General features: G+C 42.2%; 1 protein-coding gene across 3 annotated transcripts; it reads left to right on the forward strand.

Annotated features, from left to right (window-relative positions):
- The first annotated feature begins 263 nt into the window (after positions 1 to 263).
- On the forward strand, positions 264 to 24672 carry kdm6bb (lysine (K)-specific demethylase 6B, b). Of its 3 annotated transcripts, none has more exons than XM_084941827.1 (22): positions 264 to 475; positions 2694 to 2858; positions 4870 to 4928; positions 5414 to 5537; positions 7196 to 7252; positions 7520 to 7724; positions 7806 to 8054; positions 9373 to 9528; positions 9606 to 9884; positions 11001 to 13555; positions 13654 to 13780; positions 14251 to 14356; positions 14610 to 14815; positions 16488 to 16657; positions 16744 to 16812; positions 16899 to 17047; positions 17141 to 17255; positions 17339 to 17526; positions 17662 to 17803; positions 17915 to 18041; positions 18444 to 18614; positions 20640 to 24672. In XM_084941827.1, the coding sequence occupies exons 4-22, from the start codon at positions 5419 to 5421 to the stop codon at positions 20661 to 20663; spliced, it is 5214 nt and encodes a 1737-aa protein (XP_084797953.1). In that variant the 5' UTR covers positions 264 to 475; positions 2694 to 2858; positions 4870 to 4928; positions 5414 to 5418; the 3' UTR covers positions 20664 to 24672. The 3 variants fall into 3 exon arrangements, with proteins under 3 accessions (XP_084797953.1, XP_084797955.1, XP_084797954.1); XM_084941829.1 differs by having other exon boundaries at positions 9439 to 9528; XM_084941828.1 differs by having other exon boundaries at positions 2698 to 2858.
- Positions 24673 to 25191: the final 519 nt, after the last annotated feature.

Here is a 25191-nt window from a genome sequence, read left to right on the forward strand (position 1 = left end):
CATGTATAACCAATTTCTCTGCTTCCGAAGATTATTTTACAGCTGTGGAGAGATTTAAATATCTCCTCTACTGTACTGGCTGTGTTCCAGGTTATACACACACACATACACACAGGGGAGGAGAAATAAAGAGGGGCTCTTTATTTCTCTCTCTGTCTGCCGTTCTCCCCTCCCCTCTCCTCTCGCATACCCTGCAAAGTGTGTTTGATAAGAAGCTCGCGCGCCTCATTCGCTCGCACCGCGTGATTGACAGTCGGCCGGCCCGCCCCCGTCGTTTCTGTGCACATGGATGGGTCTGCTGCTAGAGCGAGAACCAGCATCGGAGTGGAGTGGAAACAGGAAGAGGAGGAGAAGAGGGAAGAAAGGAGAGGATCGTGCGAGAGACGAGGTGGCCAGGAGTTGAAAGGGAGGAAAAAGGGGAACAGAGGGGCGTGCGACGAGAGAGAACCAAAACAAAAACAACAAAAAAAAGAAGGTAAAGGAGAGAACCGCGGGCGGGTGGGCAGGAGGGAGGCGGAGGGGGGGCTGGATGTGCATTTATGTCTGAGTGGAAATGTGTCGCTTTGTGTACAGCACTGTGGAAGGAGAAGTGTAACTGTTTTCTGTCCCCGTGCATTGTTGCTGTTATTTGTGTCACTATGCCTGAACGATCTGCCTTGGATGAGCATACTGCAGTGTGTGTGGTGTCTGCAGACTGCCGCACGTTCATGCATGAAGCTCCCTCTCTCTCTCTCTCTCTCTCTCTCTCTCTCTCACACACACACACACACACATACACATACATGCACACATACATGCTCACGTGCAGACACACAGCATGCGCAAGAACAGAAATGTGATGGGAGGGGGAGGTTGAAGATAGGGGAACTGTTGCAGTTACACTCTTGTTATGGCTACATCGGTGCTCTCCAGCACATTTAAACTGTTGAATATCCTCTTGTGTGAGCGTGGAGGGAGGGAAAGAGGCGTACAGTAGTAAGGCTCTTCGGTGCAACCAAGTGCTGTAATTATGGCTTCAGCTCAGGTCTGAACTGTGTCACTTGCTGGGCTCCTCTCAAAGTTCACTTCCCTCAACATGTTTCACACAGTGGTTCTTTGGCCATGCGTTGACTCCATCTAAATATCTGGGTCACGTTTGATAACAGAAGCGATCCCTTTTTGTGAGTTTTGAAAGGAAAAGCAGCAGTCTGACGTTACTGTCAGTAATGTAAACCTGGTGTATGCTTTCAGCTGAAGGGATCAGTGCAAGCAACCACCTGCACGTGCATTTCTAGGTTACCATTCTCCCACAAACCCAGCTGTTTGTCACGCGCATTCATGCATGCATCCAGCGTCTTCTTCACTCCTGCTTCACAGTTTTTTGTTAAAGAGAGGGGGGAAAAGCTGTACAAAAAAGCTTCTTTTTTTTGCATTGTTTGCAAAAGGCACCCCTCTTTCTTGTTCTTGACCTTGCCTTGGTACATTCCAGCACCCCCTCGGAGAGCTGTGCTTTATGGAGCATACACTGGGAAGAAGCTGCTGTTACAGAAAGGGAGAAGGGGGATAGAGCAAGAAGGGGTGTGTGTGTGTGTATGCGTGTGTGTGTTTGGGGTTATTTTTAGAAATGTGATTGATATTCGCCTCATACTGTACGTTCTTTCTCTGCGATGGTGACACTATTTAAGGCCGGCGTCCGATAAAATCACGCATGTGCACGAGTGCCTGCCCGGTCTCTTGTTTCTCGTCTGTACATTGTTGCTCGTCCGCTCTCCTCCATCTGTTCTCCTCACGTCTCTGCTCTGTGTTAGCTTAGCAATAGGAGACCACCAGAGGCAGCCCATCGTTCCTTTTATGGTATAGGAGCTGTGCTACATATACACACACGCACACACATGCACATGATGGAGCCTCGGTGGAAAAAAAGATCTGCACATCTGCAGCGGGGTCACTGCAGTCGGCGTGGTGGAAGATTTGCATGAATTTGACAGCTTGTTTCTGAAGCTCTGGAGATCTCAGGAGCTGACAGAGCTGCTGTGTAAACAACACCCAAGCCTGAAGAGAGCGAACAGAGAAATGTGGCAGGATCCATTAAATCCTACCGCCCCCCCCCCCCCCCCCCCCCCCCCCCTTTCCATGTCAAAATTCACACACAAATGTAAAAACTCCCCTCCTTGCTCGAGGCCTTCCTCCCAGCTCTGGACTAAATGATATCATTGGTTGCCAGGGATACAAGGACACAGCGTGCAGAGAAAAGGAAGGGTGAGGCATGGGCAGAGCCGTACAGATTGCCTGGAAGAGAAAGGGTGGGATATTGGATATCAAGAGGGAGGGAGAAGAAAAAAAAAAGAGCCTTGTTGAAACAAGTAAGGAAGAGAGCAAAGGCAAAAGGGCAGACCAGCAAGGAGGGGAAGGCAGGAGGAAAGAATGCCTGCCGGCTTGTCAAACCATGCTTCCTCTCCTCTCTTGCTCACAGCTCTTTGTCTTAGAAGGGGTCAGGTTTGCAGCAATGTAGATCTTTGCAAAAAACAAGAACAGAAAGAAAGAGAATGGGCAGGTGTACCCAGGGGACAGATGAGATGGAAGTGCCCTTTTTCTTAAAAAAACAAACAAACAAACAAAACCTTCCTTATCTTGTACATCTGTGCACCAACTGGCGATGGTATTTCCTCAGTCCTTTTTCACTGTGTGTCTGTCTGTGTGTGTGTGTTTACCAGCTAGCCAAGGATGAGGATGTCTATTTAGAGGGATCCGAGACTCCGCGGGTCTGCTGTCTTTCTATTCCGGCCTGACAGCATCATCTAATTTGGACCAGAAAGTCCCCACTCCCACTCACCCCCAACTCCACCAACAACACTGTTCTCTCAGCATTTATTTTGAAGGTAAGACTTGTGTAAGAGATGCACAAACACACACATGGGTTCTACGTTTGGTTTCAAATAGCCAGATGTGGGTTTACATGGCTGTCCTTCTTTCGTGGCATGGAAAGAGAAAGGAGATAGTGGATTTAAGTGAATAGTAGGCGTCAACAAACGAAGGCTTTTTACCTGTCTGCACACAAACGTTACACACTGCCAAAGCAAAGAGGGGACTGTAGTGGCCAAAGGTACAGTGGTAATTGAATGCACCTGGCATTTCATACAGTCAGCTCTTACATACTACACTTTTGGAATTGTGTGCGCTTTCTTTTGGGCTACCTTGCTGTGAAGGGAGTTTAACCTGCAGCAACTTAACCCATTCTGCACATGACATCATGTGGCCTCGCAGCTACAGCCCATATGTCTTGAATTAACTCCTGCACACATGGGTTTAATATTGGAGCCACAGAGCCGTTGTTGTGTGGAGTCAAATGCAAGCTGGTGCTGACTGACGGCTCCCCCTACAACACTGTAAGCAGGGAGGGTCTATACCAGATGGGTCTGCATACCGTTGCCCCATCACTTGCAAGCACAGCAACCGCAGCACTTTGTCCGCAAATGTTGTGAAAGTAGGAAAAAAGTGGAAACTGTTGTATGCAAGTAATTGTTTGGGACAGTCACAAACACTCAAAATACATTAACAGAACCAAGCGATATCTCAGCTAAGGAGACTTTTACTGATAAAGAGGCAGAGTGGAATTGCGGACGTTTGAAACAGCAGATTTTTAGCAGGACTGGGGTGGATGTCGCCAGATGTGTTGCATCTGCTGCACAGCATAACCCAGCGATGACTGATGTCACCCGGTTCTGTATGTGAAAGTGAAAGCATGCAGTGTTGTTGTAATGCATGCTAGCAGTGCAACGTTGTGTGCACGCTTAAAGACCTGTTGTGTTCTCAGTGTGCTCTAAAAATACATCTAAATGCAGTTGAGTCTGAAAAGCCTAGAGCTACAGCATTAGGAACTGTCTGGCCTCAGTTGCTCTAGCAACTGGTTGGAAATGGTCCCTTGAAGAGGCTGCTTACTTCACTCATTCAGCACTCACAGAAAGGTTAATATAACACAGCTGCAACAGTCTCACCACGCACAGAACCATGAAAAAAACAACAAAAAACCCCTACTTATAGTAGAATTAATGCACAGTGAGGGAAGTGGTGAAACGCTGCATGCCAGTTCATCATTCATTGTGAGAAATGAAGCAAGTGTCTCACCGTAACAGCAAAGCTTTCTTCAGCAAGAAAAGTGTGTCATCATTAGAGGCAGTAAGTGATCTTTTTGGTCCACGCTAATGAAAGACGTACGTGTGACTTTCCTGTTGTAAGCAATGAAAGCAATCACAAAAGTGGAAATAAGAATTGAGGCTGTAAGACACTGTAAAAGACAGATACAGTGCAGAAAGCTCCTGACTTGATATAGATTGTGGCTTAGGAGGAATATAGGGAAACGCAGAGCTCCTGGAATAGCGGCTGATAAAGCTGGCTAGAATGAACTCCTACTGTGGATGTCTGCTGCTGATTTGAGCCACATCTACCACCAGCTCTGTCAGTAAATTAGGGACTTATGGCTTGAAGGCAATGGTGATAAAATAAATGCAGCAGGCCACCATGGTTTTTTTTTCTTTCTTTGTCTTCAAAGTGAGGTTGCCATGGCCCATGGTCTCACTGCAGTGGGCTTTTTTTCCCATCACTGGGTGACCACTGGCGGTGGTGGCTGTGATTAGAGAGAAGCTGAGTGCACAGTGCAGTTCTGGCTGAGTGATGGTGTTACCACTGAGCAGATACAGTGCAGCAGCAGAAAATTCGGCGAGCAGAATTAAATCTACCGGGAGCACACAGAGTGACAGTGTGGCATCAGTTCAGTCACAAACCCACATGATTAAAAAAAAAAAAGCTTCTTATAATGCCAGAAGAAATGCAAGTGTTGTGGAAAAATGCCTTGAACGGAACGTTTCACTTAATCACGTGTTTTGTCCACAGACTGCTTTTTTTGCTCTCAGGTGTGAAGTGGAGGGCCTCCAAAACACAGACCAAGACTGGTAACCACATAAATATTTTTGTCTGTCTCTGTGCTCTCTGTGTGTGGGTGTGTTTGTGCGTGACTATTTAAAAGCAGACATACTTCACAATTTGGCGCTACCGTACAGAGTTTATTATCACCCAAAGTCCTTACTGCACTACAACCCAGAGCTGCATCAACCTGAGGTATAAGTATCATGGAACTAAAGCTCCCTTTTTTATATACGTGGTATGAATGTAGGAATTAACTACAAATGAAAATTACTGCACAATTCATTGCAGTGGACCCTGAATACCATATACAGCATGCATGCAGTATATGCATTTCATACACCTGGGATGTGCATGCTGAAATTTGTGTTAAAAGCTTAAAGGAGTATAATTTTGAAATTGCATTTCATAAAGTCAGGGTATTTAAATATTTACAGGTTGATTTGTATATTCAGCATTTTCACAACTTACACATTAAACTCTGTGCGTGTGTTTGTGTGTGTGTGTGTTCCAGGCTGCATGTATCACCCAGCAGAGCTCTACTCTGGCCGTAACACATGGGACTCCTACTCAGCTGGAGGACCTAACAAAGGACAATGGGCTCCTGTAAATGCTCGCCCCTGGAGCCACACACAGAGGTCAGCAGCACCGTCCCCAAACCCACACACAAATGCAACACTTGCAGGACAGTATTTCATTTAAGGGGTACACATGTGATTCACCTGCAGCAGATAACATGTGCTATGCATGTGCCTCACCATACTATATTCGTTTTTTTTTTATTTTCATGTCTCTGATCATATTGATATGAAAAAAATCAACCACTAAGGCTGCATCAGTTAAGAAAGCCAATGTGACTTTTAAAAAAAGATTCTGGGTTTAAGCTCACTGCGGCCGTTGGTAGTGGAACAACTTGATGCTCGAACTTCCTCAAACAAGGGTCACTTGAGCACGTGAGACCTGAGCCTTTTGTAGTCTGGGCTGACTCAAGATAAGAGCCACTTTATGTGGCTGACTGATCAACTGAAACTCTGATGAGCATATTCATGAAAAGCTCTCACTTCATGTGCAGCTGTGGGAATAAACCCATGTGCGGTTTCAACAGACAGGCTTGTGGTGAATGAAACTACAGCATCTTCAGCTGCAGTTGGCACAAGACTCAAGTCTCACTATTCAGCTGCAACAGTTGAGGGTACGCGCTGATGAATGCGACTGTAGCTCATGCAGCTATGTGCAGTTGCGGCTTTTGGAGAGAAATAGATAATAAAAGTGAAAGGAAAGCGCTCGTTTTCAGCTCCATAGTTTTCCTCCTATTTCTAGGGTAAAGCTGCTACAGTAGCTTTGCATGATTCACAGATCAAAATAATCTTCATGCATTTTATACGGAGCCTTGGTGCAGCCAAGTTCATCTAATGTCTGAAACAAGTCATTTTAGTTTTCTTTCCACTACCTTCAAGCAAACTTAGCTTCTGATTGGCTGCTTCTCATAGCAGCAGGTAGGTAGAGAGTGTGTTCTTGCAGACAAAGCGCTGTGCATGAGATGACCATATAAGGGATATCAGCTGTTATTCACATCATACAAAGCCAAGAGTTTAAAAACATACTGCCTGGATATAGTGTTTTAGAGCAGTTTGAACTAACTGATAACTGTAATCTAAATAAGTAATGTAGAAATGAACCTGATCCTCTTATTGCACTACTTATTTGATGTGTTTATTATGCGCATCCACCACTTAAAGTTTAAATAGTTTGGTTGAGTCATAGTGGTTACCGTGTGCGGTTAAACCAGTGGTTCTTAATCAGGCCCCTCTGGTGGAGCATAGAGCCACTGCAGGGCTGTAGGTAAAAACATAAAGCTAAATATAGTATTCTTTATTTAACATAAGTAAACAAAATTCTGCTAATGCTGTGGTGATAGCATTTATTTCACAGAGAAAAAAACACCTTGAAAACATTTTCTTGTGGGGTGTGGGCCGTAAACTATTTTCATTTTCTGAAGAGGAGGCATGCCAGGAGAAATTTTAGAAGCAGTGGGATCAAATTATTCTTGCAGAGACCTTTGATGAACAAGCTGTGGAAGTTTAGCATGAGGGAAAAAACTGTATTAGAGTCGCTGTGAAGGAAAACCTCATTTCTGAGTATGTCCAAAGTTGTGAGCAACTTTGAGCAACAGTGAGCTACATTTAACATTTATTTACAGAAATTAGCTTTAATCTGACTTCAGGCTACGAGTAAAAGCGTCACATCTTTTGAACCGAATTAAGACAACACAATTTTTTTTTGTCCCCCACTATAGGCTGCAAGAAGGGCGCAAACATCCATATCATTCTCTGTCAAGTCGTATTTATAGCAGGTAAGTATTTATCGTTCATACCACACTTAAAAGGGGTTTGTGTTGACCAGCTTTCAGAGCTATGTGCTGTGATTTGTTACTGAAACTGGTTTTGTCAGTGTCATTTTCTCTAAGCTGGCTTCACTCGTATTGAGAAACCGAACAGTACAACTCTTGATGCCCTCATGAATTTGAGTATTGAGCGGAAAAGTTTCCGTTGTACTGTGGTGTAATTACCATTAATGCCTGTCCACAGCGTGGTCCTGAGTTTAGTTGTTTTCATGACAGGGGTGACAGAACAATCAACCATGTCCCGGACAAAGGTATCTCAAAGGGGCATAGCCAGCTGCTGCGAATTTGGGATGGTAAAGAGGTGCAGTTTGAGGTCCAGAACTGGCATCACAACTCCATCCATTCGTTCCACATCCGAGATGGCACCAACAATGGTTATCTGCCAGGACCAGAGGAACGCTACGCAAACTGGCAAAACAATGTCAGCAACTTTGTGGTGAGGTGTTGCCGATAAGTCATTAGTTAATGAATCTTGACTGTATTGTTTTTCTTTTCCCAATAGAACGGGGGTCCTCGCCTGCATCGCAACAACAGGGAGCTTCAGGGAACCACGCCAGAGAGATGGGCCCACTCAGACCCCCGCAGGAGTTTCCCAGACAGGATGGTGAACAACAGAACAGGACCATGGAAACGGCCAGCCCTCCACCAGCGACGGGAGCAAGTGCATCATCACAGTCCACCCCCAGAGCACCCATTAACCCCCCGGGATGAGTGTCCAGCTAAGAGGAGAAGAGACTTTGGACCTGATCAGGTAAATGTGTTTGATTTGGAGACACAACCTTTATTTCATTTTTTAAACGCAAAATGCGTAAAATGTCACTGCTAGATGTCAGGAGATTGCAGTCGGTCAGCCAAGAGAGCTCAAAAGCATTCAATTAAACAGTAACCCATAACTGCTTTGGTCAACTTTTTTTCTACTATCTGTGTATAAAAGCATTTTTCTACACGCTTTGTTTTAACATATTTGAATAACACGGAAAGAAATCAGGAATGAAAAATGGATATTAAATATTTTCAAGTGTTTTACGTTTTTTACCCCGTAAGTCACCTCAAAAACTCTGGCCTCAATTCATCTATGGTGAGTGCAATATGTATGTAAACTTCTGTTCAATGGCAGTTATGCTGAGATAAGTTGTTGAGGATATCCAAAGGCTTTCTGTCACAATGCGCTGTTGTTTTGGCTGTTGTTTTGGCTGCTGTTAGCGGCGTTTTTTACCGTGTTGGCTACTGTTAGCTGGCTCCAGTGAAACTTTCTTTGAAGTGGCTCAAAAACTGGAAGTCAAGTTTATGTACATCTTCGTGTGTTAGAGCCCTGACTTCGGTTCAGGAGCAGAGGCTTGAGGTGAGGAAGAAGAGGATGGTATTTTATACAGATGCTGTGTTATCCCTTTCCCTTGTGTTTTAGCTTGTTGAAGGGGAAGCCTTCTCAGACCATAAAACATAGGACTTTGACTATTACATATGTAGCTAGTCTCTAGCCACATACAGGAAACTCAATTTGCGAGATCGGTGATGTTCATCTCGGACACTCAAACACTGTATGTTTAATGGATTCGTTTTAAGTTCACGTGAATGGATCAGTTTGTTGAACGCCATGATTACTCACTAATCAATGTTTATTTATGAATACAACATTGTTTTTTTCTATTAACCTCAAAAACCAACTGACTTAAACACTACCTGTACATCATGGTGACTACAAGTCTTGTTTTTCTGGAAACACTGGAGACACTAAAGATAATGGTCTGTCTTCTCTGTCTACTTGGACGTGGGACATCAGAATAATATTTACTCTTGGTGGTTGAAGCCGATGCCTGGAAATGCTTGATAACCAAATGCACTGGACTGTTGAAGGCTTTTTATTTCTAATATTTTTGCAATAAACACATTGCAGCAGTGTTCTTAAACTTAGTCAGATAATTTCATTTGACCTTACTGTGCCAACTTCAACTGCTGTCACTATGTTTACATGTACACATTTATATGTTACATGGCATTTCATTTCTGTGTAACAGCCCCACCTATTGGTGTAATGCAGTTTTTAAAAGAAAGGATATTTATCTGTTTAGGCTTGTCATACTGGATCCAGGCACTTACCTTTACTTGCTCATGCCCCATCACCACCTCACCAACAGCGCTCCAACCAGGACGACTGGAAGCCTCCAAGTGACAGGGCGGGTCCATGCCACCACTCTGAACACAGGACCTCAACAAAACAGCAACAGGTGAGCATGTACAATTTGTATTATTCCTCAGCTTTGGCACAACCGTTGATTCCAAATCTGGTTTTTCACTTTTGCAGGAAACCTCTAAACTGCGAGCTGGGAAACACGGCTTCAGTGACCCAGTGCCATCCAACCAGAGCTGCGGCAGGAGGCCACCGCATTATGGAAGCAGAGGGAAGGTCGAACGGAAAATCTCATCTTCACCAGCAGACCACACCCGTGTGCCTTACAGCCACCAACACCATCACTATAACCATCAACGGCACACAGGCCAGCCTAGAGCACCTCAGCACAACGCCCCACTACACCCTCTGGAGGATAAGGACTTTTGGAACCATTATCACAAACAAAGCACAGTAAGAGATAAACTACTATCACACTTTTATTTCAGTATGCTATTTTACACATATTAAACAGGTAGAGTGTTTTTATTGCAAAGCCATATGCTCATAAAGTGTGGGTAGATGTTGCTCTTTATCACCTTCAGAATTGACAGGAGTCATGCTCTGGTGACCTTGATGTTATTTGTTGTGTAGAAGAAAGAAAAAGTAACCTGGTCTTTTTCCACCCATCCTGAGGATCCTCCAGAGTGTTTGGGATCTGTATATCCTAGCTACAGTACCCTATAGTTAAATCGATTATTAATGATTCTCATCACTGTCAGTATAATTGTGTTTTCTTCCACATCCCCAGTTTTATTGTGAACCTAAAGACCATTACACACGAGCACTTTGCGGAAAAGTGACACATTCCACATTTTTTCAGATGCAAACTTGTCGACCGCTTGTCGAAGCGCTGAATTTTAGCAGAAAATTAATTCTCAAAAAACGCACTGTGAAAAAAGTTGACATGAAGCGATGATGAGCTGATCCTGATGTTTCTAAACAAGAAAAGGAAGAAAAGGAGATTCTGAGCTCATCCAATTCTCACATAAAGGCAGCAGCAGGGAGAATTTCTTGGTTTGGTCCGGGAGTTAAAGCTGTATCACGAACACTTTCGTACATATTTCAGGATGTCAGTGGGGTAGTTGGAATTCTTGTTGACAGAGTTTGGACCACATCTGAGGAGGCAGAGAAGTAATTTCCGAGAGCAGATTGAACAGTTTAGCTGTGTGTAAACAGGTAAAACAGTATCATTTTACTATTTACATATCATTGCATATTCAGTACCGTTGCGGGCTTTGAGCTACAATCACACTTTATGCCAGATTCAGTGATCTGATTGGTCAGAATGTTTATTTGCATCTGAAAACATAGAAAAATTGAGCTTGGTCCCAAAAAATACATGACAAGTTTGTCCAGTAAAATTACACGGTCATTTGCACAGTCACGTGCACCAAGAATAAGTGAGTCTGAAAGATATTTTTAACACTTAACCAATTTTACATGTCTGGTGTGTAAAGGCCTTAAATGTACACAAGCAGTGTAAGTACAATACAGCTTAAAGTTGCTGATGAAAAATTAATTCTGCAGGAGAATCAGCACATTCATCAACGGACAAATTCAAGGGACCCCTCCCTCTCGAAATGTGGTGTAAACTCTCCTCACTACTCATCTGTACTCTGTGGTCCGAACAATGGAGGTTCTACTTCCAGCAGTACAGGTGCTCCTTCCAGTGCTTCTTCAGACAAAATGCTCAATGGCAGAAAAGATTCACCAGTCATTCAGCCGCATTTTCCCAGCCTCAGTGGGCAGCTAAAGCTCCAAGAAAGTCCCAGTGTCATCCTGAGACCCAGTCGGGGATCAAGTACATCTCCGACACCCCATGCTGGTTCAAAATCTAGGCTTTCAGACCTCAAGTACAGGAAGACCTCACAGCTCCTCTGCTCACTGCAGTCTCCCCACGATAGATCAAGAGTGGACAAGCCTGAGAGGGAGTTAGAAGATAAAAAGTCTGAATCCAAACAAAAGTATAAGCTGCTGAAAAAGGAGAAGAAGGGTGACGTTCCGAAGATGGGCAGAAAGGGTGAGGACAGAAAAAGGCGGAAGAAAAAAGAGGAGAAAAGGTTGGCCGAGAAGAAAAAGAAACACGATAAAGCATCTAAGAAGGAACGAAAATTAGCCCTCAAAATGAAAGTTACAGAACAGGAAATGTTTTCTTCCGTCTCTGTTTCCACCTGTCTAAGTGAGGCCAAGATAAGTAAAATGCAGACTTTGAACGGAGAGAATCAGGCCCAGTCACCACCCAAACACAAGCACAGGGACAGGAGTGAAAAAGGAGAAAAGATTACGCATAGATCATCCACAAACACCCTTCATCCCAGGCCCACTTCACAGCAGCCATCCTCAAAGTCTGAAAATCACAAAATGCTCAAAAAGAGCAGCAGTGCCCCAGAAACCCCTCTTCCTAAGAAAACCAGCCACCACCAGTCCAGCAAGCGTTCCACCATCGTCTCAACCCAACTGGAAGGTGAGCCAAAAGCAAAGCCAGATGACACACTCCCTTCCCTCTTATTTAAAGCCTTAGCGCCTCTCAGTACAGTGCGCTCGGCTGGCTTAGAGCAGCAAGGTGGGCAGGGAGGAGTTCTCAATGCTCCAGACCTTCAGCCTGTGGCTGTGATGGGAAATTTAAGGGAAACGGGAGACAACCTTGCCAACACACCTCCTGTGCTTAGCTGGCAGGGATCTCCAGTATCAGATCTTGGAGATGATGAGGAGGAGCTAGAGAAAGGTGTACTAAGCAGACCTGTCCTCCAGCTCAGCCCCACTCAATGTCTTTCACCCCCTCCTGTAGAGAGTGAAAGCATTGATCATATGAGTGCAGAAGATTATTCCCACAGCAGCATGTCTGAATTCTCCGATCTACCTTGTACAATTGAACAAGTTCTGGAGGAAGAAAAGGAAGCGATGATGGACAGCAGCAGGAAGCTGTCTGGCTCTCCCCTTCATGAGTTTCACAATGATGACGCGGGTCTTGATGATGTCTTTGAGAGCCTGGCCACCTTACTTGCCAGCCAGAGGGTCGCGTGCCGAGGTGGTCCATTCGGCGGTCCTCCTGCTAGTGATGCCAATGGAGTGAAGTACTCTTCCTCTCTTGAACTGGGCCCAGATATCCACTGCCCCGAGAGTCAGGACTTCTTCCCTACATCAAATCCCACAGAATCCTCCGAACCCAGTAATCAATCACCAGTTCACATTACCTCAGACACACTTGAAGAATTCCGCAGTCGGACAGATGTGAGTAAGCCAGCCACCAGCTCAATGGTGCAGGAAAAAGAGGAGGAAAATGAGAGTTATGTACAAGATGTGATGAAACAAGACAACAAGGATGCAGCAATCCCGATGGAGAGGACGGAGACTCTTTTGGATGGGGCACTGAGTGCGGAGCTGACTCTGACCACAACACATACAGTAATGAAGATGGTAAAGCAAGCTCCCTCTACCAAGGAAGAAAGTGGAAACGGCACAAAGACAGAACGTGCAGGCAAAGAGAAAAAGAGAAAACAGAAGGTAAAGGATGGGAAAGGAGAGGGAGCGATCAAGATTAAGATAAAGAGAGAAGAAAATAAGGTCATCAGCTGTAAAATTAAAACAAGTAGAGTACCCGATGTAAAAGACAGCGATGCTTTATCTTCAGTGCCAGTTATTTCATACTCAGCCAGACCGGTCAAAGACAGCATGAAGGGCCAGACTCCTCAGGAAAATCAAACCCCAAATGGCAAAGATATCAAAAGACAAAAAGTGGACACTGGGAATTCAAATGCAACAACAGATGAGAAGAAAGGGTTCGTTAATGAGACTGCCTGTGTAGTTGGAAATACAGACGTTACCACCTCAAATTCAACATCAGCTGTATCAACAAGTCCAACCAAATTAGATCGTCCTGCGCCAGCAAGTAAAGTGGACCCACTGAAACTGAAAGCGCTGTCCATGGGCTTGTCTAAGGAGCTGAAGATCCTCTTGGTTAAAGTGGAGAGCGGCGGAAGGCAGACATTCAATATATCAGAGGTGCAGGAGCACCGAATCCCAATCCCACTTTCCAAGATCAGCATCACAAACACAGCCGCTGATGTGATCAGAGCATGCAGGTGAGTATAAAACTGACAAATGTGCTACCAGCTCACTGAGTGTTATTCACTTCTCTTAATGAGTGTTAATGCTCTGGTATCATTTTTTTTTTTCCTAGGGGGGCAAGTCTGAAAGGGAAATTCAAGGAGTCGTACTTGCCTCCCGCATTCTCGGTTAAACCCAACATTGCAGCCGAGACCCCCATTCCTCGTGATAAGCTGAATCCTCCTACACCAAGCATCTATGTGAGTATGTGCTAATTAATGGAGCTCAAGTAACCAGACTTCAAAAGTAATCTTGTTTTTAGCCATGCTAACAGGCTGGTTCTGCGGATCATGTTCTCAGGCTAAGCTGGTCAGCCAACTGACCAGCTTAGCCTAAACTCAAAAACCTGCTAACCTTTCTAGCCTAGCTTAGCCATTCTCAACTTTTGAAAGGTTAAGAATGAAATCTCTTGGAAATTTTAAAAAACTGGATGGATTGCAGTTCATTTAGTTTTTATGGATATACAACAAATCCCCATGTTAACATTTAGCTCAGTTCTATTTCTTGGCCCGTTTATTGGTTAGCAAGCGAGAGCTATCCTAACACACCTTGTTTGAGAAATCTGCAAATTTCAAACCTACTGTGAGGACTTTTCCCCTGGTTTCCAGAGAAATGTTCTCCAACACTGCATTCAGATCTCATCGTGGTTTACCCCGTGCTGTTTTCACAGTTGGAGAGCAAGAGGGATGCCTTTTCTCCGGTTCTGCTTCAGTTTTGCACTGATCCCAAAAACGCTGTTACGGTCATCAGAGGCCTCGCTGGCTCCCTCCGCCTTAGTAAGTTTAATTACTGTTAAAAAATAATTTTACTTTATTGTTTTGTTCAAATCATCACACAAGAAGCAGGAAAGGTAAAATTAGGCACAGATTGTTCAGATAAAAAAACTGGTTTGCCAACCACTCTTCTATGATTGCCGCTTTGAATTCATTTGCATAGCTACACCGGTCTCAGCAATTGAACAGGGAAAAAAAAGTTTTGTTTTTGTAATTATCTGGTAATTATCTTTCTCTGTTTCTTTCTCCATCGCAGATCTTGGTCTGTTCTCAACCAAATCTCTGGTGGAGGCCAATTCGGACCATGCAGTGGAAGTGAGGACTCAGGTTCAGCAGCCTGCTGATGAGAACTGGGATGCAAGTGGCGCGAGTCAGACATGGCCCTGCGAGAGCAGCCGCTCACACACCACCATTGCCAAATACGCCCAGTACCAGGCCTCCACCTTTCAGGAGAGCCTGCAGGTAGGCATCCTCTCATGTTACTTTTATGCCAATTAATGTTGGGTAATTAAATAACTGACTGAATAATTGAGTTGCACCAGCTTTTATTTCAGCTCATGGCTAAATAGATTTTAAAGAAATATTGTATCACATGTTCTAATGTGATTGCTGACATTGCTAAATTTGTTGTTTGCCTGCTGGTGTCTTTTCACCCCTGAATATCATTTTTTAACGGACACTTCAGGTTGGAAGTTCAGCAGCATTTGCTAGACCAGGGTATTTTAATAAAGCAAACAAAAAAAGTTCAAAATAGGTTGTATGGCCAGGTGGCTTCAGGTCATTTCTTCTGTCTGTTAAAGAGGAAAGGGGATTGACCAGTAGAGGACATGGGCAACAGTATGTGACCCAGTTCCAAAAAGCTCCTATATCATTACAGTCTGTCTGCCCATTTGCACAGTCCGCTGCATTAAGCTCCATTTTAAACCAACTGGCTTTTAGTCAGAGTGCATTATAAATCCCTCCCAACAAGAAGTGCGCATCAATGCAGGCTTTCTTACCACACCTGTTTTGTGACTGATATGGAGGAAGCTACACATGCAAAACAAATAAGCACTATCTTTGGTGTTGAAAAAAAGAAACAGATTACAGCTGTGATTTGAATATGAAGGCAGTGTTTTGGATCGTCTTGCATATATTACCAGGGACAGAAATCTGAGCCGTCCTTTTCCTACTGCTATGCTTCTTGAAGAATAAAGGCTGCAAGCTCTTTCATGTATCAGCACAGAAAAAAACCAAACAAACAAAAAAAGAGGTCATGAATGAATGTAATCATAGGTCTGAATATAAGACAAGCGGGAACATTTTGGGAGTGTTGTTTTTAAATGTCTGAATGAAACAGAAGGTTGTTGGGTGCAGTTATAGGCACGTTATTAATGTGTTCATCTGATAACAGTATAAAACAAAGCATCCAAGGATCGCAAAGTTCATGTTTCTGTCTGAGAAAGGCAAAGCTATCTCAAAGCTAAAAGTCCTGTCCCGTAGTTAAGAGAACCTTATTTATCATGAAACAATGTGGTGATCTTTTCTGTGTTAGACAAATGTGTTAACCGCTATGCTATAGACTGGAATTAGGTTGAAGTGTGGTCCATGAACTAGAACTTAAATGTTGGTTTACTTGAATAAACAACAGTGATTTGCAGTGTGTTAAAAACATTTTTAAAGTTGTATGGAAACTAATGTTTTGTAAATTGGAGATTAGCTTTTTTTTTGTCATCTCAGATGTGTGAGATGTATATTTTTCAAGAAAGAATCCATGCTTCTGTAAATAAGTATACATGTGTGATGTGTGCCACTGTGAATGATAATGCAGAATTGTTTTATATTCTTAGACTTGTATTTACTTTTGATGCAGGTCTGTCCATCGTTTAAAGCATTAGGGGGAAACTAACAGTATTTTAAGGTATTTTGTTCAAAGGGTATTTGAATAAAATACATTAAATGAAGGTTGTAGGTTAGTAAGCAGATGTGTAGTAGTTTGTGTTTAACAATTTAAGTGTCTGAAGTGAGGAAATCAACACATGCAGGCAAAAACGTGATTGACTTCACAGATGTTTCTGTGAAAAACTTACCTTGAATTTATGTAATCATGCATTTGTTATCAGTTATAAGCTAAGCTCATGCAGATGTGTTATAGGAGGAGAAGGAGAGTGAGAATGAGGAAGATGAGGAACAGACTCCAAACCAATCGGCGGCCACAAAAGCCGCTCTGACACTATCCAACAGTAAAGGCAATCATACCTCAAAAGCCAGTTCCGCGTCCATCTTGAGCAAAGCTCAGCCTCCTCATGCCAACAGCTCTCTGAGGTTAGTGAAAAACTGTGATCTGTTCGTGTAAAAGGTCACAGTATTACAGCAAAGCATATTCATGTTAGGCTTGTGTCTCTTCCCAGCTCAGAGCAAAAACCTGTTGGAAAGATCATTAAATTCGGGACCAACATAGATCTGTCTGATCCTAAAAGGTAAGATCATGTTAAACTTACCTAATCGAGGATCCACAATCTCTCACATTACCTTCTCTTTTTTTGACTTTTTATTTTTTTTCAAGGTGGAAGCCCCAGCTGCAGGAGCTGCTGAAGCTGCCAGCTTTCATGCGAGTGGAATCCAGCAACAACATGCTGAGTCACGTCGGTCACACCATCCTGGGCATGAACACTGTCCAGCTTTACATGAAGGTGCCGGGCAGCCGTACACCAGGTAAGTGCGTGTCTTGACTCAGGAGGGTGTTTTTTAATGTTTCAAATGAGGGAAGCTTTTCAAATTAAAAGGACTGCTTGTGTTTCTCATCAGGTCATCAAGAGAACAACAACTTCTGCTCAGTTAACATCAACATCGGGCCCGGTGACTGCGAGTGGTTCGCAGTCCATGAGCACTACTGGGAATTTATTAATAATTTATGTGAAAAGTGAGTTAAGAACTTATTCAGTTGAAACAAAAATGATACAAAAGATGTTACTGTAGCCTGAATTGCTTTGGTCTTTCCATCAGGCATGGAGTAGATTACCTTACAGGCTCCTGGTGGCCAGTTCTAGAGGATCTCTACAGTTCCAACATCCCTGTGTACCGCTTCATCCAGAGGCCAGGCGACCTGGTGTGGATTAATGCAGGGACTGTGCACTGGGTCCAAGCTGTGGGCTGGTGCAACAACATTGCCTGGAATGTGGGACCGCTCAACTGTGAGTTACAAGGACAAAAATAAAATAAGCCAAAAGCAGCAGCTTCAAACCTCTTTGTCTAAAGTTACTACTTAAATATGCTGTCGCCTTTTTTCAGCCACTGTTTTGTGTTTGTTTTTTTTCTCACTCCTCCAGCATACCAATATCAACTCGCCCTGGAGCGCTTTGAGTGGAACGAGGTGAAGAAGGTTAAGTCAATCGTTCCCATGATCCACGTTTCCTGGAATGTGGCTCGCACAATTAAAATCACAGATCAGGATACCTTCAAGATGATCAAGTAAGATGTGTGTTTGCATCTACAGAATACATGTGTGTATGTGAGGGGGCGTGAGTTTACATCTTTCACTGTCCTCCCCTCCCTCTCTGTCTCTCTCTCTCAAACACTCAGACACTGCCTGTTGCAGTCCATCAAGCACATCCAGATTCTGAGAGACCAGCTGGTGGCTGCAGGGAAGAAAATCTGTTACCAGAGCCGCGTGAAAGACGAGCCAGCCTACTACTGCAACGAGTGTGATGTGAGTGACTCATCTGTTGTGTGAAAGAAGTGAAAGCATGATACGAGTCCCACTTTCAAAAGTCGAGCGCGGCGTTAGTTTATTCAGGCTATGAGGTCGCTCAGCTGACACCCTTTTACACATCCAATTGGCAAATCCATCCTAGAAGATGCTGTTTGTGCTGCTTTAGCTTTCCCTCAGTGCTGCATACCTGCAAGCTGCTTTGTAACCCTCCTCTGCTGTAGCTGCTCCTTTTCATGCTGTTTCTGGCATAAGCAATGTTATATCTGCAGTCGCTGATACCTGCTTTGTCCTGTGTTGGGGCTTTGCTTTGGCTCTCCCTATGTCTGTATATAGAAGGGTCTGGAAGGTTCCCTTCAACTGCTTGACTAAAGTGGTGCTGACTACACTGTGTTTGTGCAGGTGGAGGTGTTTAACTTGCTGTTTGTGACCAGTGAGAACAGTAGTAAGACGACCTATGTGGTGCACTGTGAGGACTGTGCCAGAGCTAAGAGCCCGTCGCTGACAGGAGTAGTGGTGCTGGAACAGTATCGGACAGAGGAGCTGATGAAAATCTATGACGGTTTTGTGCTGGTTAGTATGATTTTATAATCTCTAAATGTCACTTTTTAATCTGGCATCTGGAATGAATTAAATTTCTTTATTCAGACTGTTTTTTGTTTTTGATGGCATCTCTATCATGCATTTGGAGCTACGGTGCTGTGAGCAAGTATTTCCCCCATTCTTGATTTTTTTTTTCACATATTTGTCATAATTACATGTTTCAGATCATAAAAATATGTATTCGACAAAAATAACCCAAGTAAATACAAACTGTAGTTTTTAAATGAGTTCAATTTCATGGACTGTGTGCAGGCCTGCAACACATGTCTAATGAAGAAACCACTTTTAAAAAAGCTGTCTGACAAAGTGGAGCAGGCTAAAAGATCTGAAAAAGCAACACATCATTATCATGAAACAACTGAGAAACAAAGTCGCTGAAATCTGTAAGTCTAGAAAGCGTTAAAGCCATTTCTAAGGCGTTGGGACTCCAGCAAACCACAGTGAAAGCTATTATCCAAAATTACTCCATAAAGCTTTTAACAACTCATCCAGTAGGTTATAAAAGAACCCAGAACAACATCTAAGGAACTGCAGGCCTCACGTCCCCCATTCATGATTCAACAGTAAGAAAGAGACGAAGGCTCATCTCACGTTTGCCAAAAAACATCTTGATGATCCTCAAGAAAATATTCTGTGGACTAACTGGACAAAAGTTGATTTATAATTTTTTTTTTTTTTGCATCATGTAACGGGAACAGAGCATGTCATAAAAAGAACATCACACCAGCAGTCAAACATGGTGGTGGATCTGTGAGCGTCTGGGGCTGTTTTGCTGCTTCAGGGTCTGAGCGACTTGTCATAATTGGTACAACCATCAGTTCTGTTCTCTACCAGAAAATCCTGAATGAGGATGTCCTGCCGTTAGTTCGTGCCCTGAAATTTAAGCACACTTTGCTTATGCAGCAGGTCAGTGATTCAAAACACATCAGCAAGTCCTCTGAATGGTTCAAAAAAACAGAATTAAGGTTTTTGGAGTGCCCAAAGTCCAGATTTAAATCCCCCAAAACCCTCCAACGTGGCTCACTTAAAACAAATTCTCTAAAGAAGAGTGAGCCGCAATTCCTCCACAGCGATGTGAAAGACTCACTTCCAGTTATCACAAATGCTTAATTGCAGTTCTTGCTGCCAAGGATGACACAACAAGTTACCAGGTTTACTTTTTCACATTTTCACTTGGTAGGTCTAGATAAAATTTTGTATTTACTCAGATTATCTTAGTCTAGTATTACCATTTGTTTGATGATCTGAATCATGTAAGTGTGACAAATATGCAAAAAGCTAAGAAATCAGGAAGGGGTCAAATACTTTTTCATGGTATTGTTCTAGCGAAATTACCTTTCTACGTTTTCTTTTTAACAGGTTGAGCTAGCAAATTTGTGAAGTTCACAACCAAAAAAGAAAATCAGGATTTCCCTGTAACTTTTATTTTTTTCCAGTTACATCACTTCACAAGGTGATGTCATCTTGCTTCCAAATCATGTATTTGTCATTTCAACAGAGAATAGTCATCATTCTCAAAAAGCACACTGGGTTGGATGAAGTGCTGTTTACTGGTGGCTGATGTGACGCTATTATGTTAATCCAGCCTTTAGAGTTTCTCCCTTTAGAAATGTGTGAATGAGAGTTTATTTCTCTTGATTTCTCTTTTTTTTGTTTTTTATTGGGTTTGGTTAACCTTCCCTAGAACTGCTCTCATCTACCATTATACATATCAAATAAGTCATGTGTTATTTGGCTAAAATTGATATTACTTTTGGCCATTTTGTAAAATTGGGGTTCACATTATGATTTCTTGCTGCAGTAAGGGAGTCTACTAGGCTCCCTGTCCTGGTGCTTTTAAATAAACAATATCCTTATTGGTGCATACTTGCAGATACTACTTGTCTGCTTTGAAAAATAGTCCGCAGTAATGTAATGAGTATTTGATAACAGCTCTTTCCAAACCCCCAGCTGAACTGTCTCTCTTCCTCTTTTTTTTCTCCCCTCCTCCGTCAGACTCCAACTCCCTTCTCAAAGTGAGGACTCCTCCACAGTGTCTTTCAGCCATAACCAAAACTCTAATGGCAGCACAAATGTTGCCTTCAAGGCAATCTGTTCCTGCAAACACTGTCTCAATCAGCCAATCACGTTTACTCAGTATTGTTTACATCACACTGTAAGGTATGGATACTCAGCCAGTCCAACTATATAGCTCACCGTCTTCCCCATACCAGCTGCTGATTGGACATGTGTTTTGAAATAGAATGACTAGACTGGTACTTTTCACAAGAAGCATTTTAGATAAGGACAGGAGAAAAAAAACACAATGTGAGCACTGCTAGCACTGAAAATCAGGTGATGTATTTTCAACGGACACTGCTGTGATTCAAAAGCGTCAAGTAGCCAGTTCTGTGTATTGATTCAGGTACTTTTATGCAAATTCAGTAGAACTTTTTTACACCAATCTAGTTATTCTATGTGTCCATGAATTTGCTGTGATTCTAATGTACCAGCAGGGGAAACGCTTCATAAGAGAAGTAGCTGATTGTCACATTTGGCATCGTACTGGTTTCTGTTTCTGTTTATTTGTTGTTGGGGTTTTTTGTTTTTTTTCATATTCAGGTAAAAGCTCTGACATTTGTAACTCCTGTCTGTAAACTCTCTGAGGTGCTATTCCAATCTTATTTATGCTCGTTAGATGCTTAAAAAAAGTTTTACCAGCCTAGAAGTACACCACATTGGCCTTGTGAACTTTAGAGGAGAGATAATTAGAAGATTAAACACACACAAAGGTTTTATGTAAGCATTAAAAAGAAAAAAACACAAATTTTTATCAGTGTCTCTAAAATACGGGTTTAGCAGAGGACTAAAACAGTTTTGTTCTTATTTGAAAATTAAGTGTGCAGAAAGAAAAACAAACTTTTTTTATTTGTTTTTGGCTTCTTCACAGGTCTAAATGGTGTTAGGTGTGGTTCTATGACACATGGAGGAAAAAAGGCATTGTGATGTCTTTTTCTTTTCTCTTTTTTTATTATTGGAATGGGCAAACAGTCCCAGTTTTATACCTCTTTTGTTTCAATATTCTTGTTTCTAGATGACAGAGAAGATAAATAATTGTAAATTGTGAATAAATTTATGGGATACGCAGTGGTGTGCATAGATGGGGTGCGAGAGAGCAGGGGTCGCCGTTCGCGTTTATGTCAGTGAAGTGCTCATGAAGTGAAATGTCCGGAGGGACACACAATCATGTTATAATGCAAAAACCAGTGAGGTCAGACTGCAGGCCGCGTCAGTATCGTCGGTCCTGAAGGGTCCAGCTCGGTGCGCTGCTGCTCAGAAGTTTGGGTTGGTTTCGGAAGATTTTTTGTTTCTGAAATAGAAGCATATTTGTTTTTTGTCTAATGAGGCATAGTGCTGATCAGACATGTCACATGCTACAAAACAATTTCTGATTAATGGACAAAGTCGTCATTGCTTCGAAGAGAACCATCACTTCTGTGTTCTGCGGTGTTTCCTGTTACAGCTTTATCGTGCTAAAAGGCTATGTGGTCGTCAGAAGAGTGTTTTTGTAAATTAAATGAGTACATGTGAAAATGTTTTTTGAAATAACGGAAGCAGTAAATTTGGCTAGTTCAGTTGGAGCCAAAAAGAAATTGACAAACTAGTTCTAATCAGAATGGAAAGAGATTTTGGAGAGGCTGGTGCACAGCTGAGGAAGAGGAAAAGTCCATCACTGACTAAAGACTGGTTTGAGAAACAGGTACCTCACAGGTCCTCACCTGGCATCTTCAGTGAACAGCAGCTACATAACGTCCGTCTCAGTGTCGGCAGTGAAGAGGTGACTCCAGGATTCTAGCCTTCAAGCAAAGGTGTGAGGAAACAGCCATATTTTGCTGTTCGGTCTTCTGCCCGTCTTGTGGCTTTTTTCCTTTGTGACACTGCTTAGACGCCTCTTTACTGCAGATGTTCAGACAGGCATTTTATGGGCGCTGTTGAAGCTGCCAGAGAAGACGCCATGTGGCATCTATTTTTCAAACTGGAGACTCAGATGTACTTGGATACTTAATTGGCTGCACACAAGGACCTCCGACTTCTCTTGGTTATAAGCAGATTGTGCTGGTTCAGAGAAAGCTCTCATATACGCTGTTTTATTAAATATTTTTGAAGAGCTTCATTATTTAGAACATAATCCTTCTTGATGAAGCAGCTGCAATCAGTCAAACAAAGGCCAATGCTGCAGCTTCCGAGCATGATCACTTAGCCTTTTAACTTAATGAACTTGTATTAGGTAACAGTGTACCGCTGGAACACACGATGCTTCCTGAAAACAGCCCTCCATTAAAATAGTTACTAATGATGTATAGTTAACGATTCCAGTGGTCACTGATCATCATTTACAATGTGTCTAATTTAAACTAATAATTACTAAGTAATTTCAAATTTTTTCCAAAAACAAATTACTTTTTTATTCTAAAAAAAAAAGTGCACCAAAACTTTTGAACAGTATTGCACGTTCAAGAGCGGCTGAATGTAAACATGACAGGAAAGACCCAGATTTCTTTGTTTAACAGTACATCAAATGATTTTCATTATTATTAATTAATTTTATTGCTTATATTAGTAATGGCGCATTTATTGTTCATATGACCTTCTTTTATTTTGCGTTCACTTTTACTTGGCTACAAAATGTGCCAAAGTTGATGTAGCTTCACATGTTGAGATTTTAAGTCACATATTAATGCAATCTATAATGATGTTGTTTTTTGTTTATAAACACAACTAATTTTGTCACAGACACTTTTTTTTAAATTCTAAGCTACAAGCTAAAAATCTCACGCGTGCTCTGTAATGTAGTGTGACGCTGGGAGGCTCGTTACCATGCTGTATGGGCCTAGCGCTGCTTCAAAGTACATTCAGCAGCTTTTCTTCCTGCCGTTGTCTTTCGTGCTCGCTCCAGAGGCTCGGGTCTGTTTTTGAATTTGGATGGCGGTTCAACCTCACTGTCGTATAACCATTATAATAGAATGCCCACGAATGACATCTTTCACATCATACCTCTGCCCCTCATTAGTCTGTGCACACCATTCAATGTACATAATGTATCTGTTTTCAGGTTTGCTAGAAGACTGTAGATTTGTTCTCAATCAGAAATTTTAACTCGTCTTTGGTCGGACTTGTCCACCTTAGTCATTTGTTTCTGTTGTTGGTATATTAAAATACACCCTAAAAATATCTTGTTTCACTGTAGTTTAAATAACTGCAATGGGAAATCTTTCCCGCTTTTATACCTCTTTTTTTTGTTGTCAGTTTCGGTTTTTTGGATCACAGAGAAAATGGAAAATTGTAAATTGTGACATTATTTATACTGTACATTGTCGTTTTCGTATATATTTATTGCATATCAAAGGATACGTCACTTGACAAGGGGCTACAAGGTATTTTAAAAATGTAGTATGGTCATAATGTGTTGATAGGGGAAGTGCAATCAGGGGGGTGGTTTAATTTTCATGGTGCTAGACCCCTCCTTGCCTCAGTGCCCCCTCATTAAACAGCATATAATGATATATGAACATAAGTCAGTGATACAACTCAAACCAACCATTTGGTGCTCAGAACCATTTCAACACAGTTTACTGGTAACAGAAATGGAATGATGTCTTTGTACTGTATCTAACAGATAAATACGAGATCTTTTTTAACATTTTTTTCCATTGTATGAAATTCATAATCTTGTGAGGCATTAGTGATTTTATGATGAGCATTAGCAGTAGTTGTAACTCTTGACACTTTTGCAGAGACTTTTAGGGATGTGACTTTTAATGGCGTCGAGGTTTTTCGTGTCTTGTCTTCATTATTGGGATTATTTGGAGGGTGTAATAATGCTTCTTTTTTCCCCCTCTTGACTTGTTTGATTTATGCTGCACTTACTGTTTGAAAAAGAACTCACATAGAAGAAAAAACCTGAGCCAGACCTGTCTTAAATCCCTCTGTGATTTTTCTGTGACATATTGTATGGTTGTTCAAGAAAATAAAATGTTTTGATAAATTATCCCACAATGATTTTTTTTGACGTTTCATTTCTTTTTTGGAGTCCCATCGAGTACCTTCTACAGTCTTAACTGGCTAACCCTCTCTGCTCTCTTTGAGATTAGCTCAATATGAGCGGATGTCTTTTACCTGATGGGTAAGCTACAGCCTCTATTTGCATTCTATGAGAAAATCTTAAAAAGAGCTTTGCCCGCCCACAGTTGTAGATGGCTCAGCAAGCTGCTTTGCAACCCAACTCCATTCCAGGTGCAGAAGTTTATAAGCATTTAAAAACACGACTTATTTTATATGGTATCGTTTTCTAAGAAAGTGAGACTGAACTGCATGCAACTTGCTTCTGTCTGAATCTTTTATTAATTTGAATAAAAATTAGTTTTACAGGAGAATAAAACCTCATGTTATTGGTGATGCAATTCCCCCTTTTTTTCTAGAACCAGTACATCAAAATTTCCATTTTCTAAAAATTCAAATAATCTCACTATGCACCATCCATTATCCATTAATTACTAAACTCCACTAT

Source organism: Perissodus microlepis, chromosome 10, assembly GCF_051167445.1.
Source record: "Perissodus microlepis isolate ML-2025 ecotype Zambia chromosome 10, ASM5116744v1, whole genome shotgun sequence".
Lineage (NCBI taxonomy): Eukaryota > Metazoa > Chordata > Actinopteri > Cichliformes > Cichlidae > Perissodus > Perissodus microlepis.